The sequence below is a fragment of the Chionomys nivalis genome, chromosome 15, assembly GCF_950005125.1.
Source record: "Chionomys nivalis chromosome 15, mChiNiv1.1, whole genome shotgun sequence".
Taxonomy (NCBI): domain Eukaryota; kingdom Metazoa; phylum Chordata; class Mammalia; order Rodentia; family Cricetidae; genus Chionomys; species Chionomys nivalis.
The window spans coordinates 49757051-49780937 of record NC_080100.1 but is presented as its reverse complement, the minus strand read 5'-3'; the positions used below and the strand labels follow the sequence as shown (position 1 = coordinate 49780937).

The window sequence follows — 23887 nt, the reverse complement described above, 5'->3', positions numbered from 1 at the left end:
GTGTAAACTAAAAATAAAAAAACCCAAATGCAAAACAGACCAAAATAAAAAATCCCCCAAGACTTCAATACAACTGTTGAAAATAATCAGAAATTGAAGTGATATTTCATTTGTATTTTAATAAATAAAGCTTTCCTGAAGTTCAGAGAGTAAAATAGTCACACTGATTTAGTCTTACAGACCAGGCAGTGGTGACACACACCTTTAATTCCAGTAGCCACGTTAGTTTGCCATAGAAACTGGGTGGTAGTGGTGCATGCCTTTAATACCAGCCTTAGAGAAGAATATAAGACGGGAGGAGACAGCGCTCAGTCTCAGTCTCATTCTGAGATTCCTGGAGGCAGGATCACCATTTCAGACTGAGGTAGAGGTAAGAGCCAGTGGCTGGCTGTTTTGCTTTTCTGACCTTCAGGTTGAACCTTTAATTTCTGTCTCTGATTTTTATTAATCATGCTACAAGAAAGGGGTTTAGAATTTTGTCAAATGATTTGGCAATATTGGTTGAGATGAACACAGGAGTTTTTTCCTCAAGCTTTTATGGTGAAGACAAGCTTCTATATAGGAAGACAAATGACCTGAGGGTTTTGCTAGCACTTGCAGGTTGGATTCAACAGGACCACAGGAACTTGAGGTTTTGTATTTCTCAGAGGCTTCCTGCAGTGGTCATGCTGGAATGTGGCTCACACGTGAGTAGTAATGACACAAACAACCACAGCTAAAGCAGCCTTAATCGAGTGCCCATCTAGAAACGCCGCCATGGGATTTGTGGCAGTGTGGTACTTCTGAGATGAGAGGAGAAACTGCTGTCTGGCGTCATCAGCAACTATTCATAAAAATGGCTCATCAGCATGATGGAGACAAGGAAGTGCGTCCTGCGTTCCAACCGCTGGCATCCACAGCAGTGTGGTTGTCACACGCCTAAGCTCTGGGCAGTTCATACATTTTGGTTGGGTAGTGGAGGTACCATTATGTGACTATATACTACTTATCTTTGGTCCACTCTCACAGCAAAAAAAAAACAAAAACAAAAACAAAAAAAAAAACCTGGCATCAGCTCAAGGTGTCTTTCTGTTTCTCCAGTATTAACTGGAGTTCAGAAAGACCATTCATCTCTACTAATTCAGATTCACAAACATGAGGAACTAATCTGTAATATTAACAGAACATCTAACCTGGAGCCACTTTCCTTGTACACTTGGTATTATTTGTTCATTGTATTCACATCTTTTTTTTTTAATTAAAAATTTCCACCTCCTCCTCCCCCCCCCCCCGTCCCCCCGTCCCTCTCCAGTCCAAAGAGCAGTCAGGGTTCCCTGCCCTGTGGGAAGTTCAAGGTCCTCCCCCCTCCATCCAGGTCTAGTAAGGTGAGCATCCAAACAGACTAGGTTCCCACAAAGCCAGTACATGCAGTAGAATCAAAGCCCAGTGCCATTGTCCTTGGCTTCTCAGTCAGCCCTCATTGTCAGCCACTTTCAGAGAGTCCGGTTTGATCACATGCTCCATCAGTCCCAGTCCAGCTGGCTTTGGTGAGCTCCCATTAGATCAGCCCTACCGTCTCAGTGGGTGGGCGCACCCCTGACTTCCTTGCTCGTGTTCTCTCTCCTTCTGCTCCTCATTGGGACCTCGGGAGCTCAGTGTATTCACATCTTAATACTCGTTATTTGCGAGGTTTTGGTATCAGGCTTCATCTCCTGGTCAGCTCTTTGTGTAGCCCTCCCCAGAATCTTCCCATTAGAAGCATTCACTGCTATGCAACAAAGGCGGCTGAGCTACATTCTGTATAGATTTTGATCTATACAGAAGCAGAAATACTATACGCCTTACATTGAATTTGTCAAATTCTACATCTTTCTCTTTCAGCTTTGAAGCTTCCATTCCAGTAGGTCTGGCTTGTCTAACTCTGTCTTAGCCACAGAGTCCACGATCGTTGTCATAAACCACAAGGTCTTCTAATAAACAAGTATACTCTGTGGAATATTTAACTATGTAAGGATGTGTTACATTTGTTTATGCTCTGGGCTATTACTCTAACTGTGTAGAGGTGTGCTGCATTTGTTTCTGCTGCATTTGTTTAATTATGAAAAGATGTGATGCTCTTTCATCTTGCCTGCCTTAAGGCATCTGATTGGTCTAATAAAGAGCTGACCAGCCAATAGCTAGGCAGGAGAGGGATAGGCGTAGTAGAGAGTAAGTGGGAAGAGAAATCTAGGCTCGGAAGAAGAGAGGAGGAGGAGGAGGATAGAGTGAGGGAGGAAGAAAGGGAGATGCCTGGGGCCATCAGGTCAGCAGACACAGAGTAGGACATACGGAATGAAAGGTAAAAAGCCCTGAGACAAACAAAATACAGAGGAAGAGAAACAGGTTAATTTAAGTTATAAAAGCTAGTCAGGGGCTGGAGAGATGGCTCAGCGGTTAAGAGCATCGCCTGCTCTTCCAAAGGTCCTGAGTTCAATTCCCAGCAACCACATGGTGGCTCACAACCATCTGTAATGAGATCTGGTGCCCTCTTCTGGCATACACACAGACAGAATATTGTATACATAATAAATAAATATTTAAAAAATAAGCTAGCCAGAAACGAGCATAAGCGAAGGCCGAGCATTCACAACTAATAATATGTCTCCATGTCAGGATTTGGGAGCTGGTTTGTGGCCCCAAAATAGAAAAAGCCTGGTACAACTTTGGGTGTAATAATGGAGCACAGAAGCTGCTACAGAAGCTGTAAAAGAAGACAAAAGTCTCCATCATGTAGCCAGTTACAGCTTTTTAGAGTGAAACCATTCTCTGAGCTGCTATGGGAACCTGGAAAATTTATAGCAGCCACTTTATTCTGTTTTCTGGGTCCACAAATATATTTACTGTGTGATGTTGAAATACTGGAGATTACCCCTTTTCTTTCTATATTTTCAATGTTAATCTCCAGAAAACCAGACCTGCTGAAGCAGCTGTCTCACTTGATGACAGGTACCCAGAACTCTAATCACACCTACAGATTGGGATGTAGCTAGGAAGCTCTGAACAATTTCTTTTTACCTTCCTTCTCAATCTAGCAACCCACAAGGCTAAGCCTAGGAGGTCAGCATGCTGAACAGTTGCCCTGAGGTGAGTCCCCCACTTTGCAGCCCTTGGACTCTGAAGTTGCTTCACACAGCCCTCTCTTCTCTTTACCTGGATGCTTGGGGCCTTCCTTGCCTGAAGTTCAGTGAGTCAGTCACTCCTAGGGATGGGATTTTTCATTTACGTTTTACTTATGTGTATGCCACATGTGTGTGGGCATCTGTAGAGGCCAAAACAAGGTGTTGGATCTCCCAGAGCTGTAGTTACAGGGAGATGTGAACCCTAAGACATGGCTGCTGGGATGCAAACTCGAGTCCTTTGGAAGAGCAGCAAGTGCTCTTAGCTGCTAAGCCATCTCTCCAGACCAGGGCTAGGTTTTGATATTGGCCATTACTATTTCCTTCACTAAGAGAGGTAACCCAGCTTTCGGGAGTTCAAGGGAAATTTTTTCCACTGTACTTGTGTCCTGTTTGAGGAAATTTTGTTTTGATCTCTTTCCACAGAAACACCAGCGATCTTAATATTGGATTCCCACCAACTGTCCTGAGTCATTCCTATTACCTCATCTCATACTGAGCACTGAAGAACAGCAACTGGGGATTTCTGCAGCGAGCATTATCCCATTCAAGCCTCACAATCCTGCGGGGCATTAGAACTTTTACATGAGGAAATTTATCTTAAGTCAGTTGCCTCATAGCTTTCTGTCTAATTCCAACTCTTCAGGCCCATTTCAATTCTTTTCAATGCCTATTTTTCATTCACTTTTTTTTTTTGAGACAGGATTTCTCCATAGCTTTGGAGCTGGTCCTGAAACTTGCTCAGTAGACCAGCTGGCCTTCCTGAGTGCTGGGATTAGAGGTGTGCGCCACCACCACCCGGCTGTACTTTCATTTGCTTACATTTGATGATGTACAATTTCATTCATTTATTTATCTATTTATTTATAAAATTTTATTGATTTTCATTGCGCTCTACATTTTTCTCTGCTCCCCTCCCTGCCTTTCCCCTCCTCTTAAACCCTCTCCCATGGTCCCCATGCTCCCAGTTTACTCAGGAGATCTTGTCTTTTTCTACTTCCCATGTGGATTAGATCCACGTATGTCTCTCTTAGGGTCCTCATTGTTGTGTGTTCTCTGGGACACAATTTCTTTTCATTGCCATGGTTGATACTGATCCATTCACACTTCTCCCCACACACCCACAGACACACTGTCCCACTGTTAAACTCCTTGAGAATCAGCATAAAATCTTCTTCTGGAAGAATATCATCTTGTGTTTGTGTCACTTAAATTTTTACAAACTATGTCCATTTTCTATATATTTGATATAAGAAGAATTTCTTTTACTTATGTATGATGACCTTTTCTGATTTACTCATTTTCAAACTTTCACTTTTTTTTAAATATTTATTTATTATTTATTATGTATACAACAGTCTATCTGTGTGTATGCCAAAGGCCAGAAGAGGGCACCAGACCTTATTGCAGATGGTTGTGAGCCACCATGTGGTTGCTGGGAATTGAACTCAGGACCTTTGGAAGAGCAGGCTACGCTCTTAAGCACTGAGCCATCTCTCCAGCACCCACGTGTTTTTTTTTTTTTTTTCGTTTGTTTGTCTTGGTGTTAGGAGATTGGATCCAGAGCCTCAGGATTGCCAGCAAATACACTACTATGAGCCATATACACACCCCTACACTTAAGCAATTTTATTAGGGACTTCTAATTGTCCTAAAACTGGATGGTTTGTTGGGGATGGAGCTCACAGTGCCTGCCTAACATACACAAGGCAGTGGGTTTAACTGCTAGCACCAAAACCAAAACTACAAATAGATTCTCTTTGGCTTCCCTACATGTTGGACTGGTCACCTGATGAATTCCAAGTATAACCTGGATCTTTGCTTTTGTATTACCCTCTAAAACCATCAAGAATGTATGTCTGGGGCCAGTTAATTGTCTAGAAAGCTTGAGTTGTTTCATGAGGGAAATGATCCTACTGCATGTAATGACTTTGTGGGAGCCTAGCCGGTTTGGATGCTCACCTTACTAGTCCTGGATGGAGGGGGGAGGACCTTGGACTTCCCACAGGGCAGGGAACCCCCACTGCTCTTTGTACTGGAGAGGGAGGGAAGGGGGGTGGGGGAGTGGGAGGGAAATGGGAAGAGGGGAGGAGGTGGAAATTTTTAATTAAATAATAAAAATAAATAAAAAAGAAATAAATGGTTTTAAAAATTAAAAAAAAAGAAAACCTTCCAGCATTTCTTTGATGTGGCTTCCATTAGGAGTTCTGGTGAGAAATTAGATTAACATGATGCTCTTTGACTCTTGGTCTTTTGGTTTCATGGGTCAGTATATTCACTTCTGGGCCACATCAGTGTGGCCTTCCTGTTAGACCTCATGCCTTCATCGTTGGGAAGGAAAGAAGGCACAGTGGATGAGCTCCAAGTTTGGTGGCATGTTTTTTAATCTTGAACCACTGCTGCGGAGGAGGAGCAAGGCTCTGTACGACCACTTCTTTCCTTTCCCAGCACTCTTCTGACTCTAACATTAGGTTCTAATATAAATGGCAATCTCTTAATGGTGGACTCTTCAGTAGGATTGCTAACTGCAACATTGTTCCAAGACTGGAGAGTGCAGGGCTGGTCCAAGTTGCATCACACAGGCTGACACTAAGAATTTCATGCAATACTGGAGTCTTAGCTTTTATTGGTGCAGATGACTCTATTTTTAGGCTGTGTTTTCAACACATGAGCTAGAACAATTTTGAATTAGAAACTCATTGGCTCACACAGAAAAAACCTAATAGTCAGGTTTACAACAGAGATTTCTTAAAAACAAAAAAGTCATTTTGAATCTGCTGACATCTTGAGCAAATAGAATACTCCAACACTTACTCAAGACATAAGAAGACCAAGTCAACAGTAGTCACCCTCAGTCCCAAGTAATATAAAAGCAAGGTATCAGAAACAAATTGACTGCAAAAGAGAAGCTCTTCCACTTAAATGTCTCCAGGAGCCTCAGAGATATCGGCTGAAGCAAAGTCCTTCAAGCTCTGCCAGTCAGTGACCTGCTCAGTTAGTCTCCGGAGAAGGATATACATGCAGGCCTTGGGAAGCTAGTGTGGTGGCTAGCAGAGAGTGACGCAAGAACGCGGGAGAAACATCTAAACCTGACAAGCTCATCTCCTCCCTCGGGAAAGCTCAAGTCAGGCATTTTTGTGGTTGTGTCACAAGTTTTAAAGAGGGGTACAGAAGAGAAATCCTACAGGCCTAAATAAAGAGTGGAGATTATACAAAGAAGACCCCTGCAGAGGCTGAACGTGCTCCAACTCATTTGTTCTTCTGTTGACTCAGGCTAGAAGAAGCTAGACATTAATTACCATCCACTAACCCTAAACACTCCAAGTTCAGTAGGAGATGGACACACGGAGATGCTGCTATCTGGAGAAGCACAGTGTCAACCCCATCCATTCAGCTCTAACCATACTGACAGCAGGGAGACCCGAGCAAGTCTGAGTACTCTTCTGAGGGCCACAACTTCGAAAACTTCATCACTAACGCTTCCCTCAATAGGGCGCCAGCCAGGGAGGAGTCTGCATTCAGCTCTATTAGAAGGTAGTTGAGTGATCTATTTTCAAAGAAAGCATTTTCAGAAGACAGACGATTTGCTGTAACTGGGGTAGGTGACTCACATACCTGTATTTTGACCACACTCTCTTCTTGGTCATATAAGAATGATTTCCTAGCTTCAAACTCTTTCCTAAGGTTGGGTCCTGAGCTTGTGGCTTGAAAGAGGAGAAGCAATTCTTCCGAAGCAGACCATATGTTCTCGCGGATGTAATTTGCTGTAACTTCCTCAATGATGCCCTGGCAAGAGATATGTCTTATGATTACTCTCTACACATCAGGTGAAAGGAACATAGAGAACAGCTTTTGGAAATGGCAGCTTTTTGGAAATGAACAGGACAGTTCTTTTTGGCTTGGTTTAAAGATAAAGTCAACAAGAGTCAAGGGATGAGCTGACGTAGCTTTCTGGTGACATGATTTTTGAGTCCTCTGAGCTTGGTGGGAAAGCAGTATAAGAGGGTGTGGAATGATCTCATGTGATGCTGGCCTGAATTCCATAGACTGTAAAAGGGTCAAGGTTGACTACTATAAGAATGGGCGTTACCTTCCACTCCCTCAGACTACTGGGGCAGGGGAAATGGCAGTGACCAGAAAGTCCTAGGTTCTTTCCCCTTCCTTAGCCCCAGATGATGTTCCTAGAAAAATCAGATACTGGAGGCAGAGAGCAGGTAAGAGAGGAAAGACAAATGTTATCAAGGACAGACAGGGAGTCCAGAGGAATGGGGAAAAAGAAGGGGATTATGGGAAGTTTCATGTGGGCTCCTATGGGTTTCCTTTCATGCCTGTGTAGATGCAAAGACTGGACTCATTCCTACAGCTGGAGCCTCTGGTCTAGCACAGCTGCAGCCAGCTGTGGGTTCATTTAAGCAGTGGGTGCATAGAAAGCATTGAGAGCAGACAGGGGCAAATGTATTCACTGAATAAGGACATTAGCTTCAGGTTATGATTTTTAAAAGGCTGAGACCCTCCACCATTTAATAACTTGATAGATGGATGGATATTCAGTATAACAAAATGCTGTATCTGGGCATCTTTGTAGACCAGATGGGCCACTGTCTTTTTAAACTCAAATTTTAACTCTCCCATGCTGCTTCTTAACAGTTAGGCACATCTTTTCCATCTTGCCATGGGATTTGAAAAAACAAAATTCAGCACTAATCACTCATTGCTCTCATAGTCTTTGCCTAAAATTTGCAAGCACCTTGAACATCTGAAAGCAGTTAATAAGCTACGTCCTTCAGGTTTTTTCTTCTTTTAATTTTCAGTTTTGCCATTAAATATTTTCAGACTCAGGCCACATTCCCACTCCCCTCCCCCCAACTTGTAGCTCGTACTTTTATATGGTTGCATCTCCAAGGCTACTTTTAATTTTTGAGGCAGGGTCTTATTATATAGTCTTGGCTGGCCTGTAGTATGTAGAGCAGGATGGCCTCATGTCCACAGAGACCTATCTGTGTATACCTCTGGAGTGCTGAGACTAAGGGTGTGTGCCATCACCCAACAGCTACCGACTCTTAATACTAATTTGGTCTACATTTCAGTGTTGGATTTTTTCCTCCCCAAGACAGAATAACTATTAGCAGTGTGTTCTCTCTCAACAGATTCTAACATCTGGATTCATCAGCAAGTCTCAGGCCTTTTGAGTCCAAGGCAATCTTGGTGAGCGTTCCTTCCCAAGCCTCTTCCCCTGGGAGGCATTGCCCATTGTCTGTGATGCAATAAATCTGTTTCTTGAGCTGCATCTTGTACTGTTAATTCCAGAGCAATGGGCATGTGATATCACCCTTAGATATACCGGAGGCTGCAGCAGAAACAGTTAATAGTGGGACACGGGACGTGAGGTTAGAAACTGCAAACACTGGGGAAAGCCTCTTTGTATTATTGACAGATCCTGTGCAAGCTGGAGAATTAACAATTTCCTTTGCCCACTCTATGCCTCATTGCCCACTTAGGGACGTTGACAGTGATAGTACATGCTTACATGCTTCAGCTCCCCTCTGAGGATGACAGTGATTGGCAGTGCCTTGGGCAGAAATATGCCCCATTCCTGCTTTCAGAAGAGCTGTGGAAGGATTACTTTTAGCTGTACCTTGCTTCTGACCTCTGACTATCATAAGAGCATTGATCCCACTTAGACGCCACTCTGACTTCACTCGCTCCATTATCTCACACCAACTTTCCAGAGCACAAAGGATCCGATGAAGGGGACCCTACTGCTGTTCTAGCGATAGCTACCTGACTATCTCCTTATGGTTTAGTTATCTTATTTTTTAAAAGGAAACTTTCTAAGGCATATCTATTTATTTTCATGTTCTTAAAAACAGATATAAACACAGCATGGTTTATACAATACAGAGGGGTCACGCTCTGCCAGGCTGCTTCTTTCATTCATTCCTTTACATACGATGGGAGAAATGAAAAGATTAAAAAAAAAAAAAATCAAATGACTTAGAATGGAGCCTGAAACAGCTTTTGTACCATTTTTTCCACAGCTTACTCTTAAGTTGCTTTTCTTTCTCCTTCGCAGATATTTAGACCTGAGTTCTTGTACATATAAGACAACAATAATAAAACTACTGTGTTCTTGGGAATGAACGCAGACTAAGACGGACTGGGCATAATCCACAGTCATCCATAGGTGGTTAGGAGAGATCACCTATGCTCTGAAACTTTGGCCAGTGTTCCATGCAAGAGGAAAGAGCATTAGACCAATGAACATAGACCCTTCTGAATGGGCTTCTTCCTCCTGTACTTAAAACCGCAATGTTCTTACAGCCAACAACAATGTATGCACTAATTGATGCATTGTTTCTGTCAAACTCAGATAGCATTTTGTTATAAATACAAAATAAATAAAGAATAAAAAAATTGCTTTTGGTAAAAAAAAAATAGGGTTAACTAAAACTTTCAAATATGGGTCAAGGGTCCATTGAAAGAGATCTTTAGAGGTAAAAGAAAAGTTGGGATTCACTATATCATGTTTAAATTCGGGTCAGTATGGTATATGAGCACGACTTGAATCAAAGCCATGTGAAAAATACTCTCAATTGTATTTGGACACCAGAACATGGAAAACTCGCAAAAATGACATTAACCAACAAAAAACATTCTAAGACTATTGTTTCAGAGAAGCAAACACTTAAAAGTTTTTCACTCTGTTCTTGAACCTCCCTGTTTTCTGTTCCTAAAACCCTCCTGGAGATGGCTGAATTTACCAGGGCAGAGGCGTTCTTTTCCCACTTTGTAGGAAAAAATGAATTTTCTTTGAAATGGAGTTAAGTGGTAGGCAAAAGGAAAGACATATATGGACAACTAAGAAATTATTTTTAGTCAACTTTGCCAAGAAAAACTTGAAGATTGACTTCTTAGGGTAAGCTTTCATCTCAGATGAGCTGCCAAAGTTTCTTCCTCTTGGTCCCCTGGTTCGGCTATGCCAGCATATGGAACTAAGAGTTTTTACTAAAGTGGCAATAGTCAACTCCAGTCCAAGAAGACTATGCCCCACACACCCTTCAAATAAATTGATTAGTCTCCTCCATCACTTCCACGATGAAGACTAGACCAGCAATCACACTTCTCTTTATACAGTTTTCCTTCAAACACCAGCCTACCTCAATTTCTTCTGCTGTGAGCCATGATTCTTTAGACAAGCATGTTTCAGGCGGGACCCAAGAACCTTCTTTGGAATCTGTGTTGTAATAGTAGTTGTATTTCTGCTGCAGGTTGAGTTTGACCCACGACCCTTCACTAGACACTAAAGAATAAAGAGTTTGTTAATGACCGCAGAGGAATGGAGTTCTTACGCTTTCCTACCAAGAAGCTCAGCAACTTCCTACTTATCAGCTCTCTAGTTAAAAGGAGATAAGGGAGAGATAACTAGGTTCGATAAGTCAAATTTGATAGAACATATACAGTTTCCAATAAATCCCATAACCTAGGAAAAATATTTTTCATTAAGTGTTCATCTGGTCTATGTTACAGTTGCTAGAAATGACATGGTAAAATGGAATGAGTTTTGAGTAATCAGTGACAGTTTCTTACCATACAATCACTCACTGCACATCAAAGGGAGAAAGAGAAATATCTAATATTGGCTCTGGACTCCAGTTATTTCTTGGGAATGTAATTGGCTCCCATCATCTCTTAGGGAGTGGCACTATTAGGAGATGTGGCTTTGTTGAGCGGGTATTGGCCATTTTGGAGGAAGTGTGTCATGTGTGGGCAGGCTTTGAGAGTTCCTATGCTCAGGATACCACCCATTGTGTCATAGTCGACTTCCTGCTACCTTCTGGTCAAAATATAGCCAGTACCGCGTCTACTACCTGCATGCCGCCATGCTCTCTGTTGTGATGATAATGGATTGAACCTCTAAAACTATAAGCTAGCCACCTCAATTAAAGGTTATCTTTATAGGAGTTGCCACAGTCATGGAGGCTTTTCACATCAATTAAAAATCCTAACTAAGCTGGGCGGTGGTGGCGCACGCCTTTAATCCCAGAACTCGGGAGGCAGAGGCAGGCGGATCTCTGTGAGTTCGAGGCCAGCCTGGTCTACAAGAGCTAGTTCCAGGACAGGCTCCAAAGCCACAGAGAAACCCTGTCTCGAAAAAAAAAAAAAACAAAAAAACCAAAAAAACAAGGAAAAGCAAAAGTGAACAAGGAATGCATATTACATATAGGTGTTGACACCCTCACAAGTAGATGGAGGACACCAGTGAACACAATTTAATTTTTTAATAAAGCCTTCCAGAGTTTTCTATGACAAGAACTGATTTACAGGGACCACGACCCATATTTAAGGTGGAGGTGAGCCACTTCTGGGGATAAATTCATTCAAATTAAAAATAGAAAATTATAGTGTAAAGGTCAATGAAAGTAGAGGAAAAGAAAGCTCCTGATTTGACTCAAGATGTTGTTCATAACCACACAAAAAGAGAAAAAAAATGCTGAAAGGAAATTACTTGGGTGGGTAGGGATGGGCTATAATAGAAGCCTATGACAGTCATGGCTTGCGTGGGTAGGGACAGGCTATAGAAGCCTATGACAGTCATGGCTTAGGTTAGTTGAAAAGAGTGTTTCTTCCTTGTGAATCTAAGGCTGCACATTATAGCATATTTAGAAATCTTTATTTTTGTTAATTAGCCATGAATTCTGACTCAAACCAGAGATCTGAGATCTATCCACCTTAACCACTGAAAAGTTCTGACTAAACTAAACTAACTGCTTCTTAGTGACCACTAGACTTGCCATCTTTCCAGGTAAGTCAAAGCTTGAGTGACCGTCTTTATAAAATATTTAAATTCATTCAAATAATTGAACAGAATAACCAGGTTATATAAGCATTTGCTGATTATTTTTGGTTTTAAATACCCGTGTTCAATTTGTCAGTGTCCCCAAAAAGTGACAGCTTTCTCTTCAAATGGGGAGTTGGACAGCTGTTTGTCTGTTGTTGGTCTTTTGTTTTAATTAAATATTTGTGTGTGTGTGTGCGCACGTGTGTGCACGCATATGCCAGTACATGCACACCATGGCATATGTATGGAAGTCAGAGGACAATTCTTCGGAGTCAGTTTCCTCCTTCTCCTGTGGGTTCAGGCACAGCATTCAGGGCATCAAGCTTTCATAGCACATGCTTTTACCAACTGAGCCACCTTGCCAGGTCTTACTGTCTCTATCTCTTTCACTGAGCAGACTGTTTTCAAGTTCCTCCACATTGTAGCACTACCTTCTTCTTTCCTTTTGGTGGCTGTTACTATTCCAGTATATAGATCTGCAAGGTTTTACTTATCTATTCCTGATTCACATCCCCTGTTTAATATCGTATAATCACATATCATTTGTCGCATAAAGGGTTAAATGATGGCAATTATTAATATAAAGATCTGCTTATATTTTCTCAGTTCTATGATGTCACCATCTGTGCATCACTGCTGAGATAACTGCAGCTCTAAAAAAGAACCTAAAAACACTTGTTCTGCCAGAGACGCTAAAAATTGTAGAAATATTGATAAAGCCATAATTGTCTCAAAATTAGGAAATCACAATGCCATAGAAACCACCATATTTTAAATGACATATTTGTGCTAAGTCATGGAAATGCTCACCATTGTCAGTCTTGGACTCTTTTGCCTTCACAAGGGTATCGTAGTACTTGATGGCACACTCTGGGATTACGTCGTGGGTATTACTAGTAGAAGACTTCAGTACAGACAAGATATGTTCGGATTGTTTTCTGTCCAAACACTCGTTGACATCAACGACCAGTGTAACCCCTGGGTAATGAGAAACAAAGTTTCTGTTAATCATTACTGTTTACTTATATATAAGACATATAAATACACGTGTGAACCTTCTAGGAGTACATTGGTATTTTGGTTAAACCCTTTCTCTATCTGACAGTCTGACCATATCCACCTGGCCAACCACTGATTCACCTGCCAGTTTGGGTTGTAAAAGAAAGGTTCTATGGGAGCCCAGCATGTTAAAACTCTAACATTCTCTGGTCAGGCTTGTGTGTATGAGGGGAACTAGGTGGTGCTCAGTGTAATGTAACCTATGGTGTATGCATGTCAAGGAGGCTCCACCCTGTGACGTGCGTGTTGGAGACTGTTGAGGAATACATACCAATGGTAGACATCAGCCCTGATCTAGACCTTACACCTGAGAATGCACTTTAAGAAGAAAATTATTTTAGAGTAAGCAGAATGCTAATTCAGCCATGGAAATATTAATAGTTTCTTGTATTAAAACTAGCACTGTTGACAAAGTTGTCATAACCAACCTAAGGAAATGTTCCAGAGAGGCACAGTAAGAAGAGATGGGCAAAGGAATCCAGAAACTTTATTTTGGATCAACTTAAACTTAAGCCTTTCAAATTTCTGCCTCATCCCATTAAAAAAAAAAAATCACAGGGAACTCATGGTTGCTTAAAGGAATTTAGTAAATTCTGTATTATTATCTGCTTTAGTTCTAGGAAAGAATGCCCTGGTCCAACTAATGAAATTGTGTAACCTGTAAATACACTAAGTTAGAAATGAAGGGGGATAGAGGGGGAGTCAAGTTAAAATACTTTTTCTATTTAGAAAGAAGATCTTGGGAAGATGGGTTTCCCCTCTTACTCATATGTCAAACCCCAGCATGTGTTGAGTCACTGTCCTGGTTAGCTCTGTCAGCTTGACACACCCTAGAGTCTTGAGAGGAATAGCCTTGATGGGGGAACTGCCAAGTTCAGATTGGCCTGTGAGCATCTCTGGGGAGGCTATCTTGATTACTAATTGATGCAGAAGGACCCAGCACACTGTAGTTGGCCCCATCCCTAGGTAGGTAGCTCCGGGTTGTATAAGAAATATAAACAGGAGCCAGAGAGCAAGCCAGCAAGTAGAGTTCCTCCGTGGTTCCTGCCCTAACTTCTTTTATTTTTTTTTTAATTTATTTTTATTTTTATTTTTTTTGGTTTTTCGAGACAGGGTTTCTCTGTGGCTTTGGAGCCTGTCCTGGAACTAGCTCTGTAGACCAGGCTGGTCTCGAACTCACAGAGATCTGCCTGCCTCTCCTGCCCTAACTTCTTGCCAATGATGAGATACATAGCAAAATAGGCTCTTCCCTCCTTGAAGTTGCTTTTGGTCAGAATGAAACTAAAACAGAATATATGATTGTAATCAAAGTATGCTTTATGCTCATAATATTATGGGTAATACTATGTATAGATACAGCTGAAAGAACAAGGAATATATGTTGACTTTTGTCAGCTTGGAGTCAAAGCCCTAAGATTTCAGAGATGCTCACAGACATTATGAGTAAACCCCACTGAGTGCTGAATGACAGGTATGGACAGCAGTGATCCTTTGCTTTTGTGCTGATTGAGGTCAACAGTGGTCACCCTCATCTGTCATTTCCTCTTTCCAGGAAAGCTCTGTAGGATGAAGAGCTGACAGTGGAAACGCCTTTGGTCTCAGGGAAGGGAGGAACAAGCAAATGACAAAGACGGATTCCTGCATGAACTATATGGGACAGCTGCATTGAGCTACCATGCCAAACCAATTCTCCTTGGACAATGTATGATGAAAGGAGAAGCTCTTAAACACAGAAGTGTTTCCTACAACTGAATACGGATGAGCAGTGGGCTGCCACACTGGTGGATTTCCAGTACTGAATAGAACTCTTTTCCATGAAGATTTGAAACATGCCTCTGAGAACTCCCAGCAATCAGGTACTAATTACTGCTCTTCATTTTACTGATTGTGGTGCACAGTAGGTGCTTAAGGCTTGTCGAGTCATACTGAGCACAGTGAGTGGTACTTGGGAGGACATGGAGAGTTTGGCTTTATTCTTTAGCACTACACGTCCTCCAAGTCTCCTGGGTTTTGGTCTTACTTCCTACTGATATCTGTATGCCAGCCTGTGGCAGTCAATCTGCAGGAGACATCATGGACTGCAGGACTGCGTGTATGGGAAGAGTGGCTGGTTCAAGTCTGTCCCAGGGGTCCCCAGTGAGGTGAGCATCCAATGCCCAGGATGCACGATGTCTATTCTGTTATTCTGTGATTTGTGGCTGGGTCACAGAGAAAAATAACAGATAACTGAGCTTCAGAAAGTCAACTGCTTTAGACCTTAAGCCTCACACCGGTGGGCTCTTCTTTAAGGGATGCACTCCTAGGAGGATAAACACCCAACACAGCAACAGCTGGTTCTTTAACATGTAAAGCATGGGTGTATATATTGTATACAACATGTCTGTAAAATTGTAATGTCAGGATGAGGAACCGTTAGGAAGATAATTTTTACTCCTTAGGGTACACGGATGGGGGGTTAAGGGTTGAGAAACACTGCACTAAGGACTCAAATGTTGAGGGAAATAAGGCACTCCAGTGAAAATAAACACACTGGCACTTAGTCCCTCCCCCTTTTCAGTCTGGCCTATGGTGACACAGAGGGGCCGATGCCCTTTGCTAAATCATCTAGGATGCTCTAGACCTACGACAAGAGTTGGTTTTCGTGCCAAGAAGTAAGAATGTTTTTAATAGTAAGATGGAATTTCCATTGAAATCAGGATATTCTAATTTTAATGTCTGACTATAGATAGCTTTAACTTTAAAAAGAATCTAATTTTATCACTGAATATTATTGGAGGGGTCATAACTCTGGTAGCATGGGACAGGACTCAGAGTACAGAAGAGTCCCAATAATAGCAGAGAACAACAGAGCCACATGAACTGAGAAACTAGCTTTCATAGTCAAGGGACCATGCTGCATCTTCTTGTGAAAAACAGACCCAACACCCACAGGCTATGAGTAAGGAAACAGTGAATAAAACAACTTGTAGGTTGGCTGGACTTCTAAAAGGGGGCATCCTACGCTGATTTTCTATGTCACAGCCTCATTCTTTACAGTGCCGTGGTAGATCATGACTATCTCCCGTGTATGTGCAGACTAAAAACTTAGGCACCCCTCTCCAGTCTATATTTTTTTTTCTCTTAAGCATTGGGTCTTAGGAAGGAATGACTTCCAAGTTTCTAAGGGCATAAAAGTCCAGGTCAGAGAAAACACGTTTTCCCAATAGAAGAAAACAAAGTCCAGATGTTCCTGACAGATGTCGCTACATCTGGAAAGGAAGACTAAGCTATTTCGACTGCACTCTGTGACCTGATAGGATGGCACAGGATCTACCCACGCCAGGAAGAGGCAGGTCGCTAATACACTTTTAGGAGTCTCGTCCAGTTTTATGTTAAGGAGATTGTTACTATAGCAACTTAGAAGCCATTTCAGATTCTTTTTTGATAATAGAGGTATAAAACAAATAAAAATTGTGATCATTTGAACCAATGTAGGGACCCTGTTTATGGCATTCCAGAACGGGGCATGCAACTATAGGGTACATTCAACAGAGGAATATTCATCTGGGGGAGGAATTGTAAGTGAAAACCCCATTGATCACCTGACTTTGAAAAGCCCCTGCTCTGGGGAGGAAATGCTGACCTTTTGGGTCTGCTGGGATTAGAGTTCATTCAAAGCCAGCATCACTGAAAAAAACTTGCTAATATCTTTCGCCCATCCTTATACCCCAGCAGTCACCATGCAGAAGGTGCTTCTGGAAAACTCTTTTTTTGGCAGTGAAGTGTCCTCCATTCAAAGGTCCTGTGGGTTTTTCAATAAACTCCAGTATGGGAATTCAGGGGCCTGGACTGTTTTCATGATTCAAGTTAGATCTCTCACAATATTTTTTTCCCATTTATTTATTCATTTACCTAGGTGTGCATGCGTGTGCATGTATGCGCATGTGTGTGCATGTGTGCACACATGCACACCAATGAAGAACAGAGGATAACTTATGGGAGTCAGCTTTTACCACGTGGATTTCAGGAATCAAACCTGGGTGGGTCCTTGGCAGCAAGCACCCTTACCTGCTGAGCCATCTCACTGACTTCATTTCTTTTCACATGAACCAGAATGCTTCTATTTATACAGCTCAAGAGAGAAATAGTTAACTCCCAGGTAACTTCACGCATAGAAATATCATGAAACTTGGCCAACTCCGCATCTCTGATTCGCACTATTGGAGAGTCTGCTATCAGATGCAATCATGCCCATTTGACCTTGGTAATTAAGAGTTGAGACCAGTCTGCGGTCTGACTTTGCATTTTCCACTCCCTGCCTCCTCTCTGCACAGATTTTGGTCCGTTTCTGTGAAAAATTACTGCTAACAATGGAGAGTGTAAGGAAAGAGGCTAGACACTTATTGAGAAGAAATAGCTTCCTAAGGATCAACAGGGAGAAAAAGTGGGGGGAGGGGGCAATATTTGGGAGGAAGGGAGGGAAATGGGAAACGGGGAGCAGGTGGAAATATTAATTAAAAAAGAATTAAAAAAATGAAAAAAAAAACCAGGAAGAAAAAGAATCTGATTTAAACATACACCACTTTCAGAGTCTATGAAACATTCCTGCTATCTGGGTTTTTGTTTGGCAACGCTGTCAGATTTTGCTGGAGACAGTACCTGACAGCTGGAAACTAGCTAGTGACGTGTTTGTTCCACTATGCAGCTGAGACCGAAAACCGAGAAGTATTCAGATCTTTCCAGAAATTCAAAGTGAATGACTTTAGGCGCAAAACCACATAAAAGCAAGGCAGGTCTGGCAAGATGAAGAAGGGGAGGGCTTACATTGTTTTGCTCGGTTCTCATCCACGTTGGCCTGGTCGATGGCTTGCTGTATCTCGTCCAGCCAGAGAACTTTAGACACGCTCTCGGGATCCTGGAACACAGAATCAAAGAACAATGAATCAACACCCCTCTTCAGGGGTCATTGTCATTTCCTAGTTCTTATGCAGCAGCAAGCACCAGGTAGCACCACCATGTGGCACAAGCTGGTGACAGACAGGCTGCATCATCCCCTAGATCAGTGGTTCTCAACCTGTGGGTCACAGATCAGATATCCTGCCTATCAGATATTTACATTAGGATTCATAAGAGTAGCAAAATTACAGCTATGAAGAAGCAGTGAAATAATTTATGGTTTGGGGTCTGCGCAGGATGAGGAACTGTACTGAAGGTTACAGCCTCAGGAAGGCTGAGAGTCGCTGCCCCGGGTGGACAGCTACGCTGCTGTCTCATGTGCCTTCATTCCTTCCATTTTGGTCTGTACCATAGTAGTTCTCTAGTGAGAACTCCCAAAAATTTCAAAGCGGATGTCTCCTGTTTAACCTCAGAAAAAAACACAAGCTCTCTTCTCAGGACTGCCGATGTAGGTCCAGGGATGGGGTCCTGCCTGGCCCACTAGCTTCTCATTCCCTGTACGTGGGTCTCATAGCACTCTCCTTCAGCGCACAACACTCTTCCCTAGCTGGCTACCATGTCTCATAACTCATAACTCAAGTGACATCTCTATCAAAAAGTCATCCATGGTCACGCAGTTAAGCATTCAGGAACCATGATACACATGTTTGTCAGACACCTGGACAAAAACAGACACGAAAGTACGGTAACTGGTCTGAAGGAGCCAAGAATCTCTTGGAGAAGCCAGAACCATCAGAATATGCTGCACTCAGGTGGTATAAGCTATGAAAAGGGTTGAGAACGAGGTGAGAAGGGGTTTGCATGCAGCAGAAAACACTAAGTAGTTAACAATGGCTTCAGAAAGAGGCCACAGCAGCTGTGGCTATGAACGGGATTGCTTTGAGTGTTTTACATTCAGGTGAATTCTGAAGATTTTGCTACATAGTGCTGGCAGCTATTAAACGGGAGTTTAAGGCATTTTTTTTTTTTTTGGGGTAGACATTAAATACTTTAAGGAAAGATTTAGAATTCCACTGTTTTTTAAAGATGTATTTATTTACTTAATGTATATTGGGCTTTGCCTGCATGCATGTCTGTGTGAGGATGTCAGATCTCCTGGAACTAAAATTACAGACAGTTGTGAACTGCCATGTGGATGCTGGGAATTGAACCTGGGTCCTTTGGAACAACAGTCAGTGTTTTTAACCTCTGAGCCATCTCTCTAGCTCTAGAATTCCACTTTTTTTTTTTAAAAAAAAGATTTATTTATTACCTTTACAGTGTTCTGCCTGCATGTATCCCTGCAGGCCAGAAGAGGGCACCATTCCTCATTACAAAGGGTTGTAAACCACCATGTGGTTGCTGGGAATCGAACTCACGACCTCTGGCAGAGCTCTTAACCGCTGAGCCATCTCTCCAGCCCCTAGAATTCCACTTTTTAAAAGATTTATTTTATTTCTAATAACGTGTATATGTGTATTTGCATGTATGTGCAAGCAAGTGGAATTGTCCTCACAATCCAGAGGGGGCATCTGGTCCTGGCTATAGGCAGTTGTGAGCTCCCTGACATGCATGCTGGGAACTGAGCTCAGGTCCTCTGTAAGATCGTAACTGCTGAGCCATCTCTCCAGCCTCTGGAATTCCACTGTTAAAGTGTGTGTGTGTGTGTGTGTGTGTGTGTGTGTGTGTGTGTGTGGTGCTCTAAGCTGGAATCAAGATGCCTGGGAGAGGCTGTGGAGACAGTTCAGCTGGCAAGTGCAAGGACCTGAGTTTGATCCCCTGGGACCCATTAAAAAAAAAAAAAGCCAGGAGTGGTAGTGTGCCATTCTAAGGTCAGCACCAGGGAGGTAGAGACAGGAGGATGCCTGGGGCTCACTGCTAGTCAGCCTCACTGAAATGGCAAATTCCAGGTCAGTGAGAGACCGTTTCAAAAAAGAACAAGGTGGACAGCATCCAAGGAATGGCACCTGAGGTTGTCCCGAGGCCTCCATATACATTTGCATGCCTGTGCAGACACACCTGTTAGCACACATGCACCCCCCCTCCCAGGTACCCACACTTATGAACACACATGGATATGCTCACACACCCATGCATAGCTGTAGCACACGGAAAGAATCAACTCTGGAATTGACGTCGTCTAGGACAAACTTCATCACTAAGAGCTCAGGAAGTGCACTGGGTCTGGTGGGAGATTCACCAGCTGATAGCCAACCAGCTTCCTCAGGAGCTATAGGAGATAATGTGTGTGGTGAGGGCCCTAGATCAGATGCATGCTGCTTCCTCCTGCATCACTGGGGGCAGACACAGCGCTCTAGAAACTTCCTAAGGCCTGTTTCCTGAGTCATCTCCAGCTACAGCTGTTATGCGGGAAGAAGCATCACCAAGCGGCTGAGTAACTTCTTAGGAAATGAAACTCTGGAAGAGGTTCAAGCAAGAAACGGAAAAAATGAGAGCCTTGGAAAAGAAAGGAGACAGGAAAACAGGATTTAAAAACGTATTCCCATATTGTGTGTGTGTGTGTGTGTGTGTGTATGTGTGTGTATCTGTGTGAATGTGGGGGCAGAGGACAGTTTGTGGAGCTGTTTCTTTCTTTCCACCTTTAATTGAGTTTCAAGGGTTGAGCCCAGGCCTGGGCTTGAGTAGCAATCAAGTGCTTTTACCCTCCATGCCTTCTCACTAGTCCTAGGATTTTTTTTTCTTGTTTTTAAACCCAAAGAAACCCCATCCTCCCCAGGAATAATCTAAAAATCAAACACTACACAGGTTCCTCTCATCTCAGCCCTCTTCTTCTGAAGAACATGAGAGACGCTGTAGGAGATGGGCCACACACACTCTTGCCCGGAGAAGAAGGTGGCTGTTCCACACTGAAGATCAAAGCATTAGTCTCAGAAGGCAAACTGAAGTCAGACTTTGCAAAACCAAACAAATTTAAATCAACAGTTTTGAGACCATGATGTACCGGAAGAAAGTTAAACACAAAACCAAAAGTGAAAACAAAGCTGTAGGGGTGTGAGCTGTAGGGTGTGAGCTGTAGGGTGTGAGCTGTAGGGTGTGAGCTGTAGGGTGTGAGCTATAGGGTGTGAGCTGTAGGGTGTGAGCTGTAGGGGTGTGAGCTATAGGGTGTGAGCTGTAGGGTGTGAGCTGTAGGGTGTGAGCTATAGGGTGTGAGCTGTAGGGTGTGAGCTGTAGGGGTGTGAGCTGTAGGGTGTGAGCTGTAGGGTGTGAGCTGTAGGGGTGTGAGCTATAGGGGTGTGAGCTGTAGAGTGTGAGCTGTAGAGTGTGAGCTGTAGTGGTGTGAGCTATAGGGGTGTGAGCTGTAGGGTGTGAGCTGTACGGGTGTGAGGTGTAGGGTGCGAATTGTACGGGTGTGAGGTGTAGGGTGTGAGCTGTAGGGATGTGAGCTGTAGGGTGTGAGCTGTAGGGATGTGAGCTGTAGGGTGTGAGCTATAGGGTGTAAGCTGTAGGGGTGTGAGCTGTAGGGGTGTGAGCTGTAGGGTGTGAGCTGTAGGGGTGTGAGCTGTAGGGTGTGAGCTGTAGGGTGTGAGCTATAGGGTGTAAGCTGTAGGGTGTGAGCTGTAGGAGTGTGAGCTGTAGGGGTGTGAGCTGTAGAGTGTAGGGGTGTGAGCTGTAGGGTGTGAGCTGTAGGGTGTGAGGTGTAGGGTGTGAGCTGTGGGGTGTGAGCTGTAGGGATGTGAGCTGTAGGGATGTGAGCTGTAGGGTGTGAGGTGTAGGGGTGTGAGCTGTAGGGGTGTGAGCTCTCCCTTTCAGTCACTCACTGGAAGACGGGAACAGCTCTGGGATGGCCAGGCCTTCACCCAGCTACACAGCCAGGCTATGCATGTGAGTGAAGAGTGGACGAAATGGCCAACAATCAGGTCTCCCAGCAAATCAACAATAACTCACTGAACTTGGGTGATGCCAAGAAAGTTTAAAACAAGCTATCCCCTCCCCCCAATTTTCTGGGTTTACTCTTGCTATAGTATTAGAACATTCTACCTTAGTTTATGGTGCTGTAGATTATGCAGCTGAAGTGTTAATCAGACCTTTGGAAATGACTTGGTTTAGCTAAACTTAATCAAGATGATAAAAGTTAATATAGATATGTCTACTGCTTCTTCGTTAGCTCTTTGCCTTTAAGTCTCATGTGAAGTTTGAATTTTCTGACTCTTGCTGCATTTTAGAGGTTGAGTTTTCTAACTTGGAATTTAATTATATATTATTCATTAAGGCAAACATATTAGAGTCAAGGTTTCTTCTTTATGGTTTGTTAAATATACTTAACACGAGTGAACATTATAATGGCTAAATATAAATGTGGTATATATAAATACATAAATGTGTATATATGCAATTTAATTGTACATTAATATATATTATATATTATGTGTATATATGTTATACACATATGGATCTGTTCACCAAGATCCATGGAATAAAGCAATTTTTTGTACTCTCAATTTTATTATGCCTTCAGTTCAAATAGAGTTGTTTGTACTTCGCTATTGTTATGATTTTAGTTCAATTCAGATAGAGACGTTTGGCATGAGTCCATCCTGTAATCTGACTCTACAGAGTTATGAGACGATTTAGAACACATTGATCTATGGCAAACACACCATCCTCACAGAGACAACAAAACTAAATTCCATACAAGCACCAAGGTAAGCAGAGAATCTATTCTCTTTCCCTCTGAAACAGGGTCTTGCTATGCTCCTGAGGCTGGGTTCAAACTCATAACGTAGCCAAAGCTGATGCTTGACTCACTGGCATCCTCCTGTCGCAGCCTGTCAAGTGCCAGGATCATGAATACACACTGTGAAGCTCAGCTGGACAGAGAATTTTAGAAACAATCTAATACCTCCAAAACAAATTCTCCATCTTAAATAGGTGCCGGAACTGGAGATGGAAGTCTGTTGGTAGAGTCCTTGCCTAGCATGTATGAAGCCTGGGTTCAGTCCCCAGCACCACAGAAGCCAGGTGTGGTGATGCATGCCTGTGATCCTAGCAGCCCAGAGGCAGAAGGACGAGGAGTCCTCAGGTGCAAGTCAATTTTCATTTTCATCTTGAGTTCAAGGCCAGCCTAGGCTATATGAAACCCTGTCTCAAAAGGGGGGGGGGAGGAAAGGGGTGTTTGCTTTTTACAATTAATTTAGTTTATAATTGTGTGATCAGTTTAGGAACTAAAGTTTAAAATGAAATAAAGCATGATTTTATTTTGATTTTTGCAAAAAAATTTCATATTATATTTTGGTCCCAATTTCCTCTCCCCTCAACTCCTCCCAGACTCGTTCCACTTCCCCAACTCCATGTTCTTTGGCCCTATATTCAAACAAACAAAAAATAAGAAACACACACACACACACCAAACCCCACAAAAACACACACACAAAATAGAAACCAAAATATACAAGCAAAAGACCAATAAGACAAAAAAAATGCTCAAGCAAAGCAATATGAGATAAATGTCTATAAAGCCACCATTGACTTCCCTTTCTGTTAGCCAAACACTCTTGGGCATGGGCCCTCCCCTGACATGGGGTTAGTGAGAATCCATCGGAGGCAACCAACGTTTCCTTTGCCAGATAGCCTCTTGGTCAGTGCTGGGAACCCAGGTCCATTTCCCCCTCTCAGCTCTGGAACCTTGTCTGGCTTGAACCTGTGCAAGCCTTGAGTTCATATGTACATCAGTCCCGTTTTATCTTGAAGAGTTTCCTTGGAGTCACCCATCCCTTTTGGTTCTTACAATCTTTCAGCCTCTTGTTCTATATTGATCCCCAAGCCTTGAGGGAAGGGGTTTGATGAAGACATCCTACTTAAGACTAAATACTCCAAAATCTCTCACTCTCTGCACACTGCCCAGCTGTGGGTCTCTGCGTTAGTTCCCATCTACTATAAGAAGAAGCCTCTCTGACAATGGCTGAGTGAGGCACTGACATAT

At 42.8% G+C, this 23887-nt stretch overlaps 1 protein-coding gene across 3 annotated transcripts in view; it reads right to left on the bottom strand.

Annotated features, from left to right (window-relative positions):
* Iqgap2 (IQ motif containing GTPase activating protein 2) overlaps positions 1-23887 on the bottom strand; it is a 293513-nt gene that overhangs the window by 52491 nt on the left and 217135 nt on the right. For all 3 annotated transcript variants that reach the window (XM_057789481.1, XM_057789483.1, XM_057789482.1), the window contains 4 exons: positions 17836-17926; positions 12784-12951; positions 10292-10434; positions 6750-6920 (listed from right to left, as the gene is read on the bottom strand). In XM_057789481.1, the coding sequence (XP_057645464.1) occupies positions 6750-6920; positions 10292-10434; positions 12784-12951; positions 17836-17926 (573 nt within the window). The remainder of the gene's footprint in view (positions 1-6749; positions 6921-10291; positions 10435-12783; positions 12952-17835; positions 17927-23887) is intronic.